This window comes from Monodon monoceros, unplaced genomic scaffold, assembly GCF_005190385.1.
Source record: "Monodon monoceros isolate NGI ecotype Baffin Bay Population unplaced genomic scaffold, NGI_Narwhal_1 Super_Scaffold_20, whole genome shotgun sequence".
In the NCBI taxonomy this organism is placed as follows: domain Eukaryota; kingdom Metazoa; phylum Chordata; class Mammalia; order Artiodactyla; family Monodontidae; genus Monodon; species Monodon monoceros.
In genome coordinates this window covers 104,131,883-104,154,754 of record NW_021703777.1, presented here as the reverse complement: position 1 = coordinate 104,154,754, position 22,872 = coordinate 104,131,883, and the positions used below count along the sequence as shown (strand labels likewise).

The 22,872-nt window shown below is 35.4% G+C and overlaps 1 protein-coding gene across 2 annotated transcripts in view; it reads left to right on the top strand.

Annotated features, from left to right (window-relative positions):
- TBCK (TBC1 domain containing kinase) overlaps positions 1-22,872 on the top strand; it is a 228,335-nt gene that overhangs the window by 75,526 nt on the left and 129,937 nt on the right. For both annotated transcript variants that reach the window (XM_029235214.1, XM_029235215.1), the window contains exons 13-19: positions 4,066-4,115; positions 4,295-4,424; positions 6,000-6,098; positions 7,773-7,835; positions 8,360-8,486; positions 9,868-9,918; positions 11,345-11,428. In XM_029235214.1, the coding sequence (XP_029091047.1) occupies positions 4,066-4,115; positions 4,295-4,424; positions 6,000-6,098; positions 7,773-7,835; positions 8,360-8,486; positions 9,868-9,918; positions 11,345-11,428 (604 nt within the window). The remainder of the gene's footprint in view (positions 1-4,065; positions 4,116-4,294; positions 4,425-5,999; positions 6,099-7,772; positions 7,836-8,359; positions 8,487-9,867; positions 9,919-11,344; positions 11,429-22,872) is intronic.

The following is a 22,872-nucleotide window of genomic DNA, read 5'->3' as shown; positions in this document are numbered from 1 at the left end:
ATCTGTAATGTCAGCTCTTTCATGTATGTGTGGATATGTTTCTGAGCTTTCTATTCTGATCTTTGACCTATTGGTATAACCTTAGCCAATAACACACTATATTAATACATGGTTTTATATGAGGTCTTGATGCCTAGCAGGGGAGATGCCCAGTTTGTTCTTTAACGTGAACTCTCTAACATGGAGCTCTTCTATTTGATTTTTATAATCATCTTGTCATTTCATTTTAAAAGTATAGGATTTTGATTAGAATTGCATTGAATTTGTAGAGAATTGATATCTTCAACATATGAGTCCTATTTCTTGAACATGGTGTAGATATACCATTTATTTAGGCCCTATTTTATATCAAAATTTCCTTTTTAGTGTCTGTATATGTTATCAGATTTATTCCTAAGATATTAAATTGTTGGTCTTATAAATAGGATGTGTGTATGTGTATATATGATGTTTCTTACTCTGAAGTTTGTTTTGTTTGAAATTAATATAGCTATTCCAGTTCTCTTTTAATTAATGTTTCTATGGTATATCTTTATCCCTTTGCTTTTAATGTATCTGTGTCTTTATGTTTAAAGTGGGTTTCTTTTAGACAACGTAGAGTTGGATCTTTCTTTACTTTTTTTTTAAAATAAATTTATTTATTTATTTATTTTTGGCTACATTGGGTCTTCATTGCTGCACACAAGCTTTCTCTAGTTGCGGCTAGCAGGGGCTACTCTTTGTTGCGGTGCGCGAGCTTCTTGTCGCGGCGGCTTGTCTTGTTGCGGAGGCTTCTCTTGTTGTGGAGCATGGGCTCTAGGCACACAGGCTTCAGTAGTTGTGGTGCACAGGCTCAGTAGTTGTGGCTTGTGGGCTCTAGAGTGCAGGCTCAGTAGTTGTGGCACACGGGCTTAGTTGCTCCGTGGCATGTGGGATTCTTAACCCCTGCACCACCATCTTCTTTACTTTGAGGTGTAATTTTGCTGGATACAGAATTCTAGTTTGGTTGTTTTTATCTTTCAGTACTTTAGACATTTCACCTCACTCTCTTTTTTGCTTACGTGCTTTCTGGAGACCCGTCTGATGTAATTTTTATCCTTTTTAATCATAGTTATTTATATAAAATTCCTGGTCTGATAATTCCAAAATGTCTACCATATGTGAATCTGGTTCTGAATGTCTTTCTTTTACATTTTAGCAGGTCTTAACAATTTTTTTTTGAAAACCCAACATGATATATTAGTAAGAAGAACAATCATAAATAGACCTTTAGTGCAAGATTTCATGTTTATCTAGTTGTTGTGTAGCTTTTTTGTCAGAGGGTAAAGTTTTCTCAAGTGTCCTTGTTCTTATCTTCCTTACTGCCTTTGGGTTTCCCCGGAGACTCTTTTATATAGGGTCTGAGGCTTGCAGTTCTTTCAGCTGGAATCCCCTGTATTATACAGGAACTCTATATATGGAGATAAGATGGGGAGGGAGATAAGGTTGGAGGGATAATCCTATCATTAGGTGTCAGTGTTTTAGTGAGCCTTTGTCTCTGGGCCTGAGCTTCTCAGCTTCCCTCCCCATTTCTTTAGGTGAGACAGGAAGGCTAGAGAGAGCTGGAATTGGGTATTTCTTATCCCCACATCAAAGACTAGAGGGGCCTAGAATCTCGTATTTCCCTTACCCCAGGTCATTTAGACTCTGGTAAAATAGTTTCCCTTGAGGGCAGGCCTTTACTTTTGACAACAGGGTACGCTGGGAGCAGTTTAAAAGTGGTTACTTTGCCCCTCCTCCTGCAAGAGACAAGAGGGAATTTTTCTTAGACTTTCACCCCGAGAACCTGTTGGGATTTATGGAGGTAAAACTCAAGGAAGTGTGGAGTTTCCCCTAGGGCTGGGCCTCCAGAAGTTTTTATCTCTCAGGTTAGTCCTTGCTAAATCTGCAACGATTAGTCAGTTACCCTTCAAATGTTCTTACCAGGCTCCAGCAGTAGCTTCTGCTCCACCTTAGCTGTGATTGTCTATATTTGCCTGTCTCTCCAGTTTTCCAGGGAGCATTTTTGCCCTGATCCTGATGGCTCTAAAAAGAGCTGTTGATTTTCAGTTTCTTCCATTTTTTTTCTTGCTGTTAGGGCAGGAGGGATAACTTCCAAGCTTTTGAGTGTTGGACTGGAAGCTAAAACTCCTAGCCTTTTTATTGTTGTCTATAGCCAAAGATAAAATAGATAATTTCCCTTGTTGTCTGTCTCTAGGCTAGCAGTTCAGAGCCCTCTCCCCACCCCACGGCCAGCACATACACACAGTTCTGTCTTTACTGGGGTGTAGCAGGGTCTCCTCCAATTTGGCTGCCCCTTTAATCAGGTGCCTGAGCCTATGTCCCATTGTGCTCTAAAACCCTAGGCCACAGTTATCAGTAAGTATACTTTAGTGCTAGCTTACCTCCTTTCTCTGTAAACCCAGCTTTGTGTCTTACGTCATTGCATTTTTGTTACTCTTTTAGGCTTTTCCTGTCATTTAATATTTTATACATTATACAATAGGGAGATATTAGAATCTCTTACCTGCTATAACGCCAGGAACAGAAAATTAAAATATATGATGATTACACCTGATACCCTCAACTTATCATCTCTTTGAAGAGAAAGAATGTGTACAGTGGACAAAATAAGTAGCAATACAAGGTGGTAAACAATAAAGTATATCCAAAACATATGGTTTCAACTGATTGTATTTAACTCTTAATTTGTTTCTTTAATTTAAATATAATCCAAATTATATGAATACAAGTTGAATGTAGGCTTCCATTTTATTTACTTCCTCAGTTCCCTTACATTTCCACTTCTGAAATTTAAAATACTTTTTTTCTATAATTATTCAGAAAAAATATTAATGTTGATTTTTAAAATAATGTAGAAAACAAATAATAATTTTTATCTTATACTTTTCTGTATAAGTATTTTTGCCTTTTTTAAACCCTTAATATGCTAAATTTTTAACTAGAAGAAAAGCAGACAAGTTACTAATAATATTTATGACTTTCAGGGCAGTAAAACCTAAGCTTTAAAAAAATATGTATGTTAATAATGCAGTAAAAATTGGGTAAAATCTTATTTTTCAACTTAAGAATTTTAATACGTGAAAGAAATACCTCAAGGTTTAAGGGCAAAATGGGATAAACGCATGTCAAATTTTAGAGAAAAGTTAGGCATAAATCCAATGTTTGCCAGATTCTCTGTGCTGGGTTTTCTTTGGCTTTTAAAAATTCTGGGAATAACTCACATGGATGAGTGCACAGTGACTCTAATCAGCAGAAGGTCGATGCTGGCTACACAGGGACTTCGATCTTCTGGGTCAGTCCCCAGAGGAGCAGACACGCTGCCCTCTAGTTGGAAGTTGAACTGAACAGCAGGGCAGCAGGCAGGGTGGCATTAACTTTAATCACCCTGCTTAGCATTTGTCTAAGATTTTACTTTACTACTGCCTACCTTCTTATGTTTTTGGAGAATATCTGTAATTCTGGCAATGTCATCATTTGGTGTAACATTTATTATAATGACTTTGTGAAAAAAATAAAAGAATTGAATTTTGTCAGTTGATTTATCAGCCGTTTGAATCATCTATGTTCAAAGTATGATGTGAGAAATTCTTCTGAATCCTTTTTATTAGCACCTTACTTTTGTCTTAGTTTGTATTAATGTCAAAACAAAAATAAATCTGACTTTGAGGGATATGTATGCAAAAGTACATTTTAAAATAATATTCATATAATTTAAAAATATCCATTTATTAAATTTCATACTAATTTTAGTATTTCTGAATTGTGTTTGGAAAACAATTATTATAGGTGTCTAACCTTTACAAGAGATACCTGGAGGTTAGAAAATCAAAAACCAAAAAAACGGTTCTTCACAGCCAGATTTAATCACTGGAGGCAAGGTATATTTGCATATTTATGTTAGGAATGAATTTTAGATTCTATCTTATACTTTTCTTGGTACCTTTATAAATTCATAATTTTAATGTTATTTTTCCTTTTAAATATGGATCAGCGTTTCTGTCTCAGATCCTAAATATCACAAATACTTTCTCTCTAAATTCACAGAGATTAAAAGATGTTGATGGAGAAGCATTTTACCCACTACTTGAAGATGAGTGAGTATATCGTCTCCTTTTACACTTATTTTTCCTTTCTGTTTATATTATACTAGTAAGAAGCTTGTACATTTTCTTTGAAAAGTATTTCCTAAAAATAACACAAAAATATGGTGTTTTTAATTTTAAAAATTTTTATACCTTTTGTCAATTTTTCTGCTTTTGTTTCTTTTTTACAGTCAGTCTAATTTACCTCATTCAAACAGCAATAATGAGCTGTCTGCAGCTGCCACTCTCCCTTTAATCATCCGAGAGAGGGACACAGAGTACCAACTAAACAGAATCATTCTCTTTGACAGGCTGCTAAAGGTAGAGATTCTAAACTGTAAAGTGTTATAAAGAGCCCACATACAATCCTTATTTTTTATTTCATTGGTAATTCTTAGGGAATCTTGATGTCATGAGAACACTAATTCTTATGACCTATCTTTTCTGATTAACTTTAATTATAAAAATGATACCTGTTCATAGTACATAAAATTAAAAAGTAAACAAGATGCAGAAATCTATGCAAAATCATATTAGACAAAATATTAATATCCGTACTATTTAAAGAACACCTAAGGGGAGTTCCCTGGTGGTCCAGTTGGTAAGAATCCGCCTTCCAATGCAGGTGACATGGGTTCAATTCCTGATCAAGGAGCTAAGATCCCACATGCTGCAGGGCAACTAAGCCTGCGCACTCTAGAGCCCGCACACCACAACTAGAGAGCCTGCGTGCCACAGCTGCTGAGCCTGTGTGCTGTGGAGCCCGTGCCCTGCAACTGCTGAGCCCACGTGCTCTAGAGCCCGTGCACCACAACTAGGGAGAAGCCCATGTGTCACAACGAAAGATCCCTGCATGCCGCAATGAAGATCCAGCGTGCCGCAACTAAGACCCAGTGCAGCCAAATAAGTAAATGAACACCTAAAAACCAAAAGATAAAGCACTATTATCGAAACAGAGAAATGGATAAAGAACGCAACAGGACTACAACTAGTCAGTAAATCAATTCAAAATGTGTATCCTTACTAGGAATGAAAAAAAATTAAAATAACTTTTTCTTGCATACTGAATTAGCAAAATGAATAAAGGTATATTGAGATTGGAACTCTCATTCTTTTTTTTTTTTTTTTTTTTGTGGTACGCGGGCCTCTCGCTGTTGTGGCCTTTCCCGTTGTGGAGCACAGGCTCCGGACGTGCAGGCTCAGTGGCCATGGCCCACGGGCCCAGCCGCTCTGCGGCATGTGGGATCTTCCTGGACCAGGGCACAAACCCGTGTCCCCTGCATCGGCAGGTGGACTCTCAACCACTGCGCCACCAGGGAAGCCCCCAGAACTCTCACTCTTTTAGAGTAAGTGTAAGGTGTTAGAAACATTCTGTAAAACAATTGAAAATATGTATCAAGAGCATTAACAACATCCATACCCTTTGTCCTAGTAATTCTCTTCTAGAAATCTCTCCTAACATACAAATTTACAGAATGACAAATTTATGTGCAAAGATATAGAAGAAACCATAATAATAACATATTTGTTTAATACTTTCTATATCACCAGATATTTTACAAAGTGCCTTACATACATTATTTTACCCATATGAGACTGGTAATATTATTCTCATTATGAGTCTTTCTTAATTCTCCCAGAGCACATAATAGAGAGGAATGATTAAAAACAGTAGAATCAGCTCCTCTCTTTGATTGTGTAATAGGAGATTTACAGAAGATAGGGAACCATTGCACTGCTAATTTATATGTATTAATAACATCAAAGTAATTTCAGGTACTTAGAAATGTATTACAGTTCACCTTCAACTTTTTCACTGGTATATTGAGATCTGTCTAGACTAAAAAGATGACACTGGTAATTTGAGATATTTTTCATATCTTTTTTTATCTGTAGGCTTATCCATATAAAAAAAATCAGATCTGGAAAGAAGCAAGAGTCGATATTCCTCCTCTTATGAGAGGTTTCACCTGGGCTGCTCTTCTGGGAGTTGAGGTAAAAAAGAAAAGAGAAGGTTGGAAGCTGATTAATAGTGGTAGGAAAAAAGAATGAAAGTGCTTTCTGAATGTGTACTTTTCAAGTTGCTAGAAAATTATGTAGTAAAATATGAACATTAAGAATATTTGGCAATTTTAAGTGAACAGAATAGAGGAAAAGAATATAGACTAGATAGAATAGAAAAACATAATTGATGGTTTGTTAGATTTATTCTATTTAATGTATTTAATGGCCTCACAGAAATTATCTTGATTATTAATTTTAAAATCAAAATATTTTAAGAATATATGTATATCATTTATAAGTCTATAGTCCTGCTTATAAAGTATGTTCATCTTGGAATTGGATTGCCTATTTATAACTAGTGCTATCTAAATTTGGAAAAATCTTCCATACTAATTTGAACCTTGTCAGAAATCATTAACATAATGATTTAGTGCCTTTTGGCACATCTGTCTTACCAGAAGCATGCTGCTAAGAGAAATAGCTACTTTATCTTCTACAACACTTTATCTGTAGCAGTGAGGAAAGGAAAAGTGTCACAAAATTAGTGGGGTGACTTGCAGTGCTATCAGAGAACAGCAGTCATGATAATGGGCCAAATCCTGCCAGATTATTTCATTTTCTGTAATTTCTTTGTCATTTTGCCTTCATGTATTTTCTTATAGATATCTTATGGATGTCCATCACGTATTTTTGTGTGTGTGAATTTCCCCAAATATTTTTAATCCTTTTAACTCTCTGTTGAAAGATTTCCTTCCTTCATTCCTGATTCCCTTGATGAGAATCTCTAAATATCTTTGACTTTGGTTGGTTGCTTTTCAAGAATGTCTAGTGTTCTATCATACGGTAATAGTTAGAATTGTAGAACCATATAATGCTTAAAATTCAAGAGGACTTCCAAGGTCAGGTTGTCCAAATCTTTCATTAAATAGATGTGCCAGAGAAGTTGGCACAGCACAGAGTTTGAACCCCAAATTCCTGGCTGTTTCTCTACCATTACGGTTAACCAGACTAATAAGAAGTGTTCCATGCTTGGGACACTGACCAGACATTTGAAGTGGTTTATTCAGTTATTCTTTCTGTACTGGTATAACTGAAAAATGTAAATGACCCCTTTAGTCCCTTAATGATTTTATAACTACATGATATTCCACTCTTTAATTCATCCCAAACTTCTGCTTCCTGGTGCTGAACTACCACTGCTTTAAAGTTTCACTTTACTTTTGCTTTCATTACCAACTTTAACAGGGAAATTTCTTGTGGATGAACCCTACTCCCCTCCCCGGAATTTAAAAAAAATTTCTTCATGAAATTTACTATGCGTGAGATAACAGTGAATAGAGAACAGCAAGGCTGTGTTTTGTGTTGCTGTGGAGGCTGGGAGATTGGCTAAGCATGGTCGTTAGCCACATGACTCATTCAACACATTTGTCTTCCAGTGTGTCTAATTCAAATGTCTGCCTTAGCAAAATGGTAAATTGTCTCAGACTTTCATCACGGACTGTCAAAGATGTAGAAAATTTTTCTAAGGAGTATACTTTGGGTTTGAGTGTGCCTGTCTATAATTGGGTGTGTTTTCAAAGATAGATATTTATAAGTAGATTTTTCCTAAATTTATAATTTATTAAGGGTATGATAAAGTAATATATCTTCTCTTATTTTTTGCAGGGGGCTATTCATGCCAAGTATGATGCAATTGATAAAGATACTCCAATTCCTACAGATAGACAAGTATGATTTAGATTTTCTTAAACAACCTGAGATAAGTCTGCCCAATCTTTAAATTTTAAAAAGGCATGAGGAATTTTCTTCCTTTCATTATGAATACTGAGCAGCCATCATATGCATACGGTGTTAGAGAAGCATAACTCTTACCTCTTTAAGATCTGCTCTAACTCATTAGTGAGTTAGAACTGTTCCTTTTAGGAGTTTAGGCCAAGTAACTTTTTCTAATAATGTAGTTTTTTGTCTGAAGAATTTGTCCTTTATTTAGACCAGATTGTAAAGGAAGGTTTTTTTAAAACTAAATTAATACATACCTTTTCAAAAGAAGTAGTCTGCTTTCCTTGTTTAAGTATACTTACAACTTTTTGGTGTTTCCAGTGGATAAGTATAAAATTCAAAAACTTCAGACACCACAATTATGTAGGTTGCCTATTCGGAATTTCATAATACAATTTCTCCTTTTCCTTATCTTGGGATTTATTGGCAATCAGTCCATTATAGTTTTACCTTATTGTTTGGCTGTTTTACAGATTGAAGTGGATATTCCTCGTTGTCATCAGTATGATGAACTGCTGTCATCACCAGAAGGTCATGCAAAATTTAGGCGTGTATTAAAAGCCTGGGTCGTGTCTCATCCTGATCTTGTATATTGGCAAGGTAACTTTTTTTTCCCTATTACTAAGACACTTTTTGAAGTGTTAGGAACATGTTGCATGACTGACAATTTTTAAAATCAGAACAAAATATCAAAATATCTTTGGCTTTGAGAAAAGTCAATACTAAAGCTATGCTCCATTTTTTGAGAGGTTTACATGAGAACTTTTTTTTTAACTTTGTCTAAATGTCTAATGAATATCATTTAAATGCAAGACATTTAATGAGACAACTTGCCGTCATGTTGATTAGGAAAGTATAAAGAATATTTTGTGCTATTGTAATCTTTGTGAATACACTTTTTCAATACTTATGCAAATAATAAAATAATTTTGTACCAGAAATAATTTGGGGCAAGTTTACATTCTTGGCATTTAATGATCTACAACTTATGCTTATCAGGGTTACTGGAATTGCGAAATAGGATATCACCCTGAACTTCTCATTTTTTTCTCTCTTTTTTAAAAAATATCTTTAATCCTCCATATCCTTGATTTGTAGCTTTCCTCATTACTGTTTTTGTGGTCATTGATAAATTCATGAATGAGAAATCCATTCCACCTAGTCTTATTTTTGAATTTGTTGTAGTAGTGCTTATATTTCAATTCTGTGTCTATTTCTGGCCAAACCTGAAAATGAAGCTATTATTTTTCCTAGCTCTGTTCATTTTAGAGTTCTAACAGTTACAGATAAATTTATATACATTCTTTTAACATGACAGTGTATGAATAGCATTGAAATATGTCATGTATTTGTATTTTACTTCACAATTTTTTTTTTTTTGTGGTACGCGGGCCTGTCACTGTTGTGGCCTCTCCCGTTGCGGAGCACAGGCTCTGGCTGCACAGGCTCAGCAGCCATGGCTCACGGGCCCAGCCACTCCGCGGCATGTGGGATCTTCCCGGACCGGGGCACAAACCCACGTCCCCTGCATTGGCAGGTGGACTCTCAACCACTGCGCCACCAGGGAAGCCCTACAATTTTTTAAAGAATTTTTTTTCATCATCCCAGAGAAACATGTAAGAAAAATTTTCATCTCCTAGATAAGGAAACCTGTCTGGAGTTAAGTGATTGACAAGATCACACAGTCAGGGACTATATGCAAGCCTTCTATCATTTTTACATTTTTCTATTACTATATTTCTCTCTTCAACTCATAATAACCTTGATAATAATAATGGTTGGTTTATTTTGGACATTTACTATGTGCCAGTCACCATCAGTTATTCCTCACAATAACCCATGACGTAATATATTTCTGAATGGGTAATACGTACAATGCTTAATCTATATAGAAGTAATGCAGAGAACTCAATAAGGTATATATCTACAATTCTGTTGGATTAAGTTTATTTGAATTCTTTCCCCAACCTCTCTCCATCAGGTCTTGACTCACTTTGTGCTCCATTTCTCTATTTAAATTTCAATAATGAAGGTAAGCCTATTTATCATTTAAATAATTATTGTGCATATTATTTTAAAATATTTTAATCAAACGTGAAAGTTTTTTGTTTTCATTGAAAGGTTCTTGCTCTCTTCCTAGTAGATATTGTACATTTCTGTGAAATAATCTATTAGACTCATTTTAGAGGATGGGAAGGATTAGTTTATTACTGGAGAGTTTCAGCTGTGACTAGAGATTTAGGGAGAACCTGATAGATTATTCTAAATGCATTCATCTACTTTGGTGACTATTTTTATGAAACTTTGGAGAAAATTCTGACATTTTTAGAGATTAGTTTTAGTCTATATATACTTTCTGAACAATTTGTAAAGAAAACAATATTGATACTGTATCCTCCAGAGACTTTTATTTCAACCACTACCTCCTTTTATTTTTTAAGCCACTACCTTCTTAATGAAGACTTTTCTTACTCTCTTGAATCCATATAGCACTTCGTATTTCCAGAAATTTATCTTCTGTATGTTTCGTATTATAGTTATTTATATACTAATATAGTAACCCTTTTTTTGTTTAGCAGCTTTTTTAAATGACAAGGGTTTTTTTTTGTTTTGTTTTCTGTTCCCTCATATAATGCCTTTTATAGTAGGTTTTTCAATAAATATTTGAATATTGTGAATATCTCTAATGATATCACATATAGAGAGTGTTACCATATACAGCATAAATCCTTAGAAGCCTCAATCTCAGAATCTCCATTTCTTCAAATTCTATTTCATATCAGAATTTTCATAGATTTCTGGAATTTGAGTAGCAATAGCATAATCCCAGAGAACTAAAATTTCACTATTTGACTACTTTTTTAAATGCCTGTTCTCTGATTTTAGTCTTTAGACTAGGTTTTGTTGCATTTTGTTAAGCATAGCTCATTATCACACATACTGATCCAAAAATAGTAAAGGATCTGTGTTTGAAAGAACAATTTATTGCTAGTGTTTCTAAATCCAAAGTTCTCAGGCTCTTTGCATCAACAAAAATTAGCGATCTTGAGGTTTATATAGCTCATTAATAATGATTATGTTTAGAGATTTTAAAAATGCATAAAGTTCTGATAAAAAAGGTTTTTATTCTTGTAGGATAATGATTGCTGCAGTAGTTTGCTTTTTTGTTTGTTGTTAATTTTTGTTTTTTGGGTTTTTTTTTTGTTTTGGGGTTTTTTTTTTTTGCTGCTGCAGTAGTTTGAAACTGAAAAGTTTCTAAGGTGGTTATCTTCTGTTGTCCAAAACATTTTCTGTTTTAAATGGTACAGGGTTTTTCCCCTTAAATTTTGTGCTTCCATCAATTATTAACATAACTCTTGTTTAAAAATAGATTCAAAGAATGTGTGCTAAGTGAGTGAATGACTGCTGATCTTTTACCTCATTAACTAATTTGTTATATTTCCCTTATTCTTTCTTAGCCTTGGCTTATGCCTGTATGTCTGCTTTTATCCCCAAATACCTGTATAACTTCTTCTTGAAAGACAACTCGCATGTAATACAAGGTAAGAAAATGTGTTTCTTTGCCTTTTGATAGGGGAAGCACTTATGTCAAAAGTGACCAATACTCAGTTAAATTTATGATTTTGACCCAATAAAATATGGTGGCAGGGCTTCCCTGGTGCACAGTGGTTGAGAGTCCGCCTGCCAATGAAGGGGACATGGGTTCGTGCCCCGGTCCGGGAAGATCCCACATGCCGCGGAGCGGCTGGGCCCGTGAGCCATGGCCGCTGCGCCTGCGCGCCCAGAGCCTGTGCTCTGCAATGGGAGAGGCCACAACAGTGAGAGGCCCGTGTACAGAAAAATATATATATATATGGTTACAATGTGTCACTAAAACACATGAAAAGATCATTAAGTTTAGTCTCTTTTCCAAGTCCACAAAGAATTATGGTATTTTGCTAATGACTGTTTAATATCTAATCTCAGTTTGGTTCAAATTCAGGCATGCCAGTTTAAGAAAATAAAAGTCCAACTGTTTGTTTCTCTCACTATTAACATTGCCCACAAAAACCTTCACCATGGAGCAAGCCTATCATGAATTAGTAAAAAGTTTAAACAGTGTTTAATTGTGTAAGTAAATAGAATATTAAAAACACTTCTCATTCATCTTATTCATGCTTGATCACCCAAAATATCCTCCCACTTTCTTTTCTTTCCTAAAAGACACCTCCTCCTTCAGAGTTCAAGGCGTAGCATAACCCATCTGTGAATTCTTTCAGGACTACTTCAGCCACATTCAAACTTTTATATAATTTTTTGAGCTCATTTTTGAAAGTAGTGTAACAGAAGTTTAATAATAAACACTTGTGAATCAGACAAACTGTTTCAAATTTAAGTTTCATTACTTATTGTGAGTCTTAAACAAATAACTTAAGTTGGCTAGGTATAATGTCCCTCATATCTGAAATAAAAATTGTTGTAAAGGTTAAGCATTATAAGATATGTAAATACCTAGCACATAAAAACATTCATTTCAATAACAATAATTATTACTATATTGTTATTTTTACTACTATTACTATTTTTATTATCATTATTACAATTTTTTGATAATGTAATTATTGTCATGGTATTATATATCATTTTATGTCTTATATTTTCAAGAAGATTTTAATGTTTTAAGGACAGGGAATTTTCTTGTAGTTTCGTATTTCTTTTGGAACAGACTACAAAGTTGGTTGCAGTCTCCCCATTTACCATTTTTATGAAACTTATCCAACACCCCCTTCATTTAGACTTTTTTACTTATATGTATATCCTATTAATCTATTAAACTTTAAACAACTTAAAGCTGATGCTGTTTATTTATACCTGTCATTATGGTTTCATATAATTCACTCAATTTGAATAGATAAAGCAGGAAAACTACAAGCTGTGTCTGATTTATCAAAAATTCTGAGTAAGTGGTGTCTCAATTAGCAATATTTTTACTTAGTTAGAAATGAGTATAAAACTAGAGTACCAGAGGTCAATATAATGAAAAAAATAATTAGAAAGGAAGCAGAAAGGGAAATGTAAATTAAAAAGATAAAGAGACTGAAAATAAGAGGAAAAGAATATGGATAAATAGCACAACACATACAATTTTTCCATCATCATTTACATTAGTATATAGAGAAAAATATTAAAATTCTTTTTAAAAACTTAGTGTTTGTGTTTACAAACACATCGAGGCATGTGATCGTTCACGGTTCTCTGTGTCTACCACATAGATGGGTGCTAGAAATTGAAGTAATGATCCATTGTCTCTATGTTAGTTTTGAAATGTAATTTCTATTGATTTGTATTTGTATATTGAAATGATTTGGCCTAAAATGGATATATCCAAGTCCCTGTACATTCCTAGGATGTGGACTTATATATAGTTGGGATTAACTTAAGAATATTTTTTTTTAGAGGGCAACAACTTTTTGTTTTGATTTCTTATAATTAAGAACAAGTATATTTTATAGGAAGGAACTTACCTTTTGCTTGTAGGTTAATTTAGTAAAGCCATCCAACTTCAAGAGTTATGTAATATCATCTTCCAAGAATTTATGAATTGGTGTTCTGTAAGTGTATACCTTGTATCTTAATCAGGATATGTTCCATACTTATTCATAGATTTCTTACTATCCTTTATCAGTAATGTTTATTATAGAGTTGACAGTGTACTCTAAGATTCCATAATACCAAAAGGAGCAGATTTAATAATACCTTGGATGATACCAGGAGATTTCAGGGGCTATTCATTGCAAAATATGTCAAACAGTCATCAAAGACAAACTGACAAAATTAAACGTAGAAAATAGTCAGGTATTTGTGCAACACAAAAGGTGATTCCTTTATCCTCAGTTAAACATAAGACAGCAGTATAATGCTGTTATTTTTAAAGCTAACATGAGGAGAGGAACCAAGATGGCAGAGTAGAAGGACATGCTCTCACTCCCTCTTGTGAGAACACCAGAATCACAACTAGTTGCTGGGCAGTCATCAACAGGAAGACACTGGAACTCACCAAAAAAGATACCCCACATCCAAAGACAAAGGAGAAGCCACAGTGAGACAGTAGGAGGGGCGCAGTCACAGTAAAATCAAATCCCATAACTGCTGGGTGAGTGACTCACAGGCTGGAGAACACTTATACTACAAAAGTCAACCCACTGGAGTGAAGGTTCGGAGCCCCACGTCAGGCTTCCCAACCTGGGGGTCTGGCAACGGGAGGAGAAATTCCTAGAGAATCAGACTTTGAAGGCTAGTGGGATTTGACTGCAGGACTTGGACAGGACTGGGGGAAACAGAGACTCCACTCTTGGAGGGCACACACAAAGTAGTGTGTGCATTGGGACCCAGGGGAATGATCAGTGACCCCAGGGGAGACAGAGCCAGGCCTACCTGCTAGTGTTGGAGGGTCTCCTGCAGAGGCGGGGTGTGCCTGTGGCTAACCTTGGGGACAAGGAGACTGGCAGCAGAGGTTCTGGGAAGTACTTCTTGGCATGAGCCCTCCCAGAGTCTGTCATTAGCCCCACCAAAGAGCCCAGGTAGGCTCCAGTGTTGGGTTGCCTCAGGCCAAACAACCAACTAGGAGGGAACCCAGCCCCACCCATCAACAGTTAAGCAGATTAAAGTTTTGCTGAGCTCTCCCCACCAGAGCAGCAGTCAGCTCTACCCACCACCAGTCCCTCCCATCAGGAAACTTACACAAGCCTCTTAGCCTCATCCACCAGAGGGCAGATAGCAGAAGCAAGAAGAAGTACAATCCTGCAGCCTGTGGAACAAAAACCACATTCATAGAAAAATAGACAAGATGAAAAGGCAGAGGGCTATGTACCAGATGAAGGAACAAGATCAAACCCCAGAAAAACAACTAAATGAAGTGGAGATAGGCAACCTTCCAGAAGAAGAATTCAGGATAATGATAGTGAAGATGATCCAGGACCTCGGAAAAAGAATGGAGGCAAAGATCGAGAAGATGCAAGAAATGTTTAACAAAAACCTAGAAGAATTAAAGAACAAACAAACAGATGAACAAAACAATAACTGAAATGAAAACTACTCTACAAGGAATCAATAGCAGAATAACTGAGGCAGAAGAGCAGATAAGTGACCTGGAAGACAGAATGGTGGAATTCACTGCTGTGGAACAGAATGAAGAAAAAAGAATGAAAAGAAATAAAGACAGCCTAAGAGACCTCTGGAACAACATTAAACGCAACAGCATTCGCATTATAGGGGTCCCAGAAGGAAAAGAGAGAGAGAAAGGACCCGAGAAAATATTTGAAGCGATTAGAGTCAAAAACTTCCCTAACATGGGAAAGGAAATAGCCACCCAAGTCCAGGAAGCACAGAGAGTCCCATACAGGATAAACCCAAACAGAAACATAACAAGACACATGGTAATCAAATTAGCAAAAATTAAAGCAAAAGAAAAGTTATTGAAAGCAGCAAGGGAAAAATGACAAATAACATACAAGCGAACCCCCATAAGGTTAACAGCTGATTTCTCAGCAGAAACTCTACCACCCAGAAGGGAGTGGCATGATATACTTAAAAGTGATGAAAGGGAAGAACCTACAACCAGATTACTCTACCCTGCAAGGATCTCATTCCGCTTTGATGGAGAAATCAAAAGCTTTACAGACAAGCAAAAGCTAAGAGAATTCAGCACCACCAAACCAGCTCTACAACAAATACTAAAGAAACTTCTCTAAGTGGGAAACACAAGAGAAGAAAAGGACCTACAAAAACAAAAACAAAACAATTAAGAAAATTGTCATAGGAACATACATATCGTTAATTACCTTAAACATGAATGGATTAAACGCTCCAACCAAAAGACACAGGCTCACTGAATGGATACAAAACAAGACCCATCTATATGCTGTCTACAAGAGACCCACTTCAGACCTAGGGACACATACAGGTGAAAGTGAAGGGATGGAAAAAGATATTCTATGCAAAAGGAAATCAAAAGAAGGGGGGAGTAGCCTTACTCTTAACAGATAAAATAGACTTTGAAATGAAGACTGTTACAAGACATAAGGAAGGACACTACATAATGAACAAGGGATCAATCCAAGAAGAAGATATAACTATTATAAATATATATGCACCCAACATAGGAGCACCTCAATACATAGGCAAATGCTAACAGCTGTAAAACAGGAAATTGACAGTAACACAATAATAGTGGGGGGCTTTAACACCTCACTTACACCAATGGACAGATTATGCAGACAGAAAGTAATAAGGAAACACAATTTTTAAATGACACAATTGACCACATAGATTTAATTGATATTTATAGGACATTCCATCCAAAAACAGCAGATTATACTTTCTTCTCAAGTGCACATGGAACATTCTCCAGGATAGATCACATCTTGGGTCACAGATCAAGCCTCAGTAAATTTAATAAAATTGAAATCATACCAAGCACCTTTTCTGACCACAACACTATGAGATTAGAAATGAATTACAGGGAAAAAAATGTAAAAAACACAAACACATGGAGGCTAAACAACACGTTACTAAATAACCAAGAGTTCACTGAAGAAATCAAAGAGAAAATCAGAAAATACCTAGAGACAAATGACAATGAAAACACGACTATCCAAAACCTATGGGATGCAGCAAAAGCAGTTTTAAGAGGGATGTTTATAGCTGTACAAGCCTACCTCAAGAAACAAGAAAAATCTCAAATAAACAATCTAACCTTGCACCTAAAGGAACTAGAGAAAGAAGAACAAACAAAACCCAAAGTTAGCAGAAGGAAAGAAATCATAAAGATCAGAGCAGAAATAAATGAAATAGAAACAAGGTAAACAGTGCCAAAGATCAATAAAACTAAAAGCTGGTTCTTCGAGAAGATAAAGAAACTTGATAAACCATTAGCAGACTCATCAAGAAAAAGAGGGAGATGACTCAAATCAATAAAATTAGAAATGAAAAAGGAGAAGTTACAACAGACACCCCAGAAATACAACGCATCCTAAGAGACTACTACAAGCAACTCTATGCCAATAAAATGGACAACCTAGAAGAAATGGACAAATTCTTAGAAAGGTATAATCTTCTAAGACTGAACCAGGAAGAAATAGGAAATATGAACAGACCAATCACAAGTATTGAAATTGAAACTGTGATTGAAATCTTCCAACAAACAAAAGTCCAGGACCAGATGGCTTCACAGGTGAATTCTATCAAACATTTAGAGAAGAGTTAACACCCATCCTTCTCAAAGTCTTCCAAAAAATTGCAGAGGAAGGAACACTCCCAAACTCATTCTTTGAGGCCACCATCACCCTGATACCAAAATCAGACAAAGATACTACAAAGAAAAGAAAGTTAGAGACCAATATCACTGATGAATATAGGTGCAAAAGTTCTCAGCAAAATATTAGCAAACAGAATCCAACAGCACATTAAAAGGATCATACACTCAAGTGAGACTTATCCCAGGGATGCAAGGATTCTTCAATATATGCAAATCAATCAATGTGATACACCATATTAACAAATTGAAGTATTAAAACCATATGATCATCTCAATAGATGCAGAGAAAGCTTTTGACAGAATTCAACACCGATTTATCATAAAAACTCTTCAGAAAGTGGGCATAAAGGGACCCTACCTCAACATAATAAAGGCCATACGTGACAAACCCACAGCAAACATCATTCCCAATGGTGAAAAACTGAAACCATTTCCTCTAAGATCAGGAACAAGACAAGGATGTCCACTCTCACCACTATTATTCAACATAGTTTTGGAAGTCCTAGCCACAGCAACCAGGGAAGAAAAAGAAATAAAAGGAATCCAAATTGGAAAAGAAGAAGTAAAACTGTCACTGTTTGCAGATGACATGATACTATACATAGAGAATCCTAAAGATGCCACCAGAAAACTCCTAGAGCTAATCAATGAATTTGGTAAAGTTGCAGGATACAAAATTAATGCACAGAAATCCCTTGCATTCCTATACACTAATGATGAAATATCTGAATGAGGAATTAAGGAAACACTCCCATTTACCATTGCAACAAAAAGAACAAAATACCTAGGAATAAACCTACCTAAGGAGGCCAAAGACCTGTATGCAGAAAACTATAAGACACTGATGAAAGAAATTAAAGATGATACCAACAGATGGAGAGATATACCGTGTTCTTGGATTGGAAGAATCAATATTGTGAAAATGACTATGCTACCCAAAGCAGTCTACAGATTCAATGCAATCCCTGTCAAATTACCAGTGGCATTTTTTACGGAACTAGAACAAAAAGTCTTAAAATTTGTATGGAGACACAAAAGACCCTGAATAGCCAAATCAGTCTTGAGGGAAAAAAACAGAGCTGGCGGAATCAGACTCCCTGACCTCAGACTATACTACAAAGCTACAGTAATGAAGACAATATGGCACTGGCACAAAAACAGAAACATAGATCAATGGAACAAGATAGAAAGCCCAGAGATAAACCCACACACCTATGGTCAACTAATCTATGAGAAAGGAGGCAAGGGTATACAATGGAGAAAAGACAGTCTCTTCAATAAGAGGTGCTGGGAAAACTGGACAATGACATGTAAAAGAATGAAATTAGAACACTCCCTAACACCATACACAAAAGTAAACTCAAAATGGATTCGAGACCTAAATGTAAGCCTGGACACTATAAAACTCTTACATGAAAACATAGGAAGAACACTCTTTGACATAAATCACAAAAAGATCTTTTTTGATCCACCTCCTAGAGTAATGGAAATAAAAACAAAAATAAACAAATGAGACCTAATGAAACTTCAAAGCTTTTGCACAGCAAAGGAAACCAATAAACAAGATGAAAAGACAACCCACAGAATGGGAGAAAATATTTGCCAACGAATCAATGGACAAAGGATTAATCTCCAAAATATATAAACAGCTCATGCAGCTCAATATTACAAAAACAAACAGCCCAATCCAAAAATGGGCAGAAGACCTAAATAGGCATTTCTGTAAAGAAGACATACAGAGATCCAAGAAGTACATGAAAAGCTGCTCAACATCCCTAATTATTAGAGAAATGCAAATCAAAACTACAACAAGGTATCACCTCACACCAGTTAGAATGGGCATCATCAGAAAATCTACAAACAACGAATGCTGGAGAGGGTCTGGAGAAAAGGGAACCCTCTTGCACTGTTGGTGGGAATGTAAATTGATACAGCCACTATGGAGAACAGCATGGAGGTTCCTTAAAAAACTAAAAATAGAGTTACCATATGATCCAGCAATCCCACTACTGGGCATATACCCAGAGAAAGCCATAATTCAAATAGACATATGCACCCCAACGTTCAGTGCAGCACTATTTACAAAGCCAGGTCATGGAAGCAACCTAAATGCCCATTGACAGACGAATGGATAAAGAAGAGGTGGTACATGTATACAATGGAATATTACTCAGCCATTAAAAGGAACGAAATTGAGTCATTTGTTGAGACATGGATGGATCTAGCAACTGTCTCACAGAGTGAAGTAAGTCAGAAAGAGAAAAGCCAATATCGTATATTAACACATGTATGTGGAACCTAGAAAAATGGTACAGATGAACCAGTTTACAGGGCAGAAATTGAGACACAGATGTAGAGAACAAACGTATGGACAGCAAGGGTTGAAAGCCATGGGGGTGGGGGTGGGGGTGGTGTGATGACTTGGGCGATTGGGATTGGCATGTATACATTGATGTGTGTAAAATTGATGACTAATAAGAACCTGCTGCATAAAAAAATAAAATTAAATTTAAAAATTTTTAAAAAAGGGATTAAACAGCACTTTTATTTTCTCCGTACGAGTTGAATAAATCAAATTCTCTTCCCAGTTGCTGTGATTCAGAGTTAGTATCTTTAGTTTGTAGGTTAAATGTATGGAGTCAGTGAAATGTCACTAGAAATTTTAAGACTCATAATACATAAAAAAGACATTTTTAGAAAGATAATTTTTAGAATAATACTGTTATCTTTTTATTAAATGTATTCTTCAATTTTTATAGAAAGAACAGTCAAAATTTTAAACTCAAGTTTGGTTTTTTAAAAAAATGCCATAGGGCTTATTTGTATTTTTCTCAATAATACAGTTTATAGTGTTTATTTATAATATATACCACATTATAAAATATTCCATATAACTTTTACAAGGATCATGTTTACAGTGAAATGTCTGTAATGTATTAAATGTGCTTTTCAAATAATTTTGACTATAATAAAACGTTTGAGCAAAACCTCCTAAGCATATCTTACCAGAATCCACTTTCTATGTCTCACCTTAAATTACTTTGAAATAAAGAGTAATAGCATGCTATATGATACATAGCCACAGTTCTAATGTATAAAAGATACATTTAAAAGGAAAAATATATGCACCCTTTTTGTCTCATGGAATCATTGCCTTTAATATAGATCACAATAAATAAAATGGTCTTAGCTTTTTTTTTTTTTCCTTTGGAACCTGTAGTGTTAACTGAACTTTCATATATGAAAGCCTGGAAATAATCTTTTTCTAAATTTGTCAGGCCTCTACAAGCATAGTGCTTAGCTAGATTCCTGTGCTTTAAGAAAGATGAAGATATTTGGAGAATTCTCAGAAACACAGTTAAAATAGGACTTATAAAATGAGTTGGTTATGTTATTTATGAGATGGCTGGATGGTGCCTCACTAGATGGCCAGCTCTTACAGGGCCATATTAGATAGCTTCCATTACATTAACTTCTGTATTGGTTCTATAGAGATTCCTATTTTTAACCTCTAAAAAGTTTCATTTCTCCACAAATTGTTTCATATTTCAACTAGATATATGTTGAAAAAGATGAGTTTTCATACTTTTTAACTATGAACTTCTTTAATACACTTTGAAAAGGCTTATTATACAAATAAGCAAGACCATATCTGTTTCATATATGGAAATACAAGAGAAACCACAGTGTACACAGCACAAATTTGGAGAGATTGGTCAGACAGGCAGAAAGACTCGTATTTAGTTTGATTGATTAACCAGTAATGTACTTTAATATTCAGTCTTTTTCCAAGGGATTTCATAGCCAAATATAGGAAATAAATGTGAAAATAACTAATTATAAGTCAATGAAATAAGTATACATATTACTATATTAGCACAGAGGAAGAAGTGGGGTGAGGTTATTTTGATTTTTTAACTTTGTTTTTGGTGGCAAAGGAAAGGAACGGCATGTCTGGAAAGGTTTCATAAGAGACAGAATACTTATTGACGAACTTGAAATTTGAGTAGGAATTTGCTTGGTGAAAGGGAGAAAGACATTCTGAAGACAGAGGACAAGGAAAAGAACTGAGGTAAAAAAAAGTGCAAAATGGATCGATAAAACAGCCAGTAGTCAAATCTGGTCCATGGAGCCAGAGAAAGAGGGATGGAGAGCTAAAGAATGAGCTGAAACAGTACAGTGATTATTGGTTGCCAAAGTTTATGGAAGAGCAATGATTTATTCTTCAAAATGTGTATTTTAGGCTTGGAATTAGAAATACTCAGTTTTCATTTTCTTGGTTTCCCTCTTTGATTGTCCTCCCGTCCCCCAGTGTTTTATGGTGTTTTAAGCTTTAAACTTCAAAATAACATTGATTTTGATTAGCATAAATATCACGTACACACTTTGTTTCCCATAGTTTTGGAAAACTCCTATGTCATATGAAACCAATCAATTCAACAGCTAATTGTAATACTGCATATTCATTTAGTCGTTTAATTGTCTCTACTGAGATGAAAAGTTTCTATATTCAATAGCAACATTAAATCTTCTTTGAAAACATGTGTTTTTATATGTTTTTATTTTTTACAAATTTATTTATTAGTTTTTGGGTGTGTTGGTCTTTGTTGCTGCCCGCAGGCTTTCTCTAGTTGAGGCAAGCAGGGGCTACTCTTCGATGCGGTGTGCGGGCTTCTCATTGCGGTGGCTTCTCTTGTTGCAGAGCACGGGCTCTAGGTGCTTGGGCTTCAGTAGTTGTGGCATGCGGGCTCAGTAGTTGTGGCTCACGGGCTCTAGAGTGCAGGCTCACTAGTTGTGGTACATGGGATTAGTTGCTCCGCGGCATGTGGGATCTTCCTGGACCAGGGCTCGAACCCATGTCCCCTGCATTGGCAGGTGGATTCTTAACCACTGCACCACCAGGGAAGTCCCAAAATGTGTTTTTATAATTATACTCTAATAGAACTTTAAACTTCTTTATTTTAAAGTTTTTCATAAAATAGAGTATTTATATGCTTATAAGACTCAATGCTTTGCCTCTTACAGAAGAGAGAAAAATTATCTATTTAGTCAAGATGTCCTGTTCTGTTTTGTTTTTTAATCATGGTTCTATTATCTTATTACCTGCAGACATTTTTAAGAAGATAATAAATTTAATTACTTCTGCTGAAATGAATATTCATAATCATTTTTGGCACTATCAAATTGTCCCCGGCAAATTTACCATCGAGTTGATAAAGTACCAACACATAGGAACTTTAAAAAATAATATACTGATTAAACAATTCAGGGTTGTCCCCCTAAGATTATCTATGATTATTAAAATTACTCTTAGATTCAGAACCTTAGAGTGCCAGTTGGATTGAAGAAAATGGAGGGATTTGAAAGGGATAGATTGATTAGAGTTTCAGTGATATTGGAAAACAGGGTTATAACTTGCAAGACAGACACACTTTAAGGTATTGAAGAGAAAAAAAGGCAGGTTCAGGCCGGTGAGGAGAGGCAGCCACTTAGTTATTAAGGATGGAAACTAATCCTTCATGGAAAATCCAACTATACCTTAATGTCATCTTGCACTTAAGAAAGAAACAACCCAGAAAACTGGCCTATAAAACATTTAAACTGTTGTTTGAAGTCACTGTACTATGTGTGTGTTCACCAAAACGGCCACTGGAATTTCACCGCAACATTCAGCATATTGTTACACTGTTT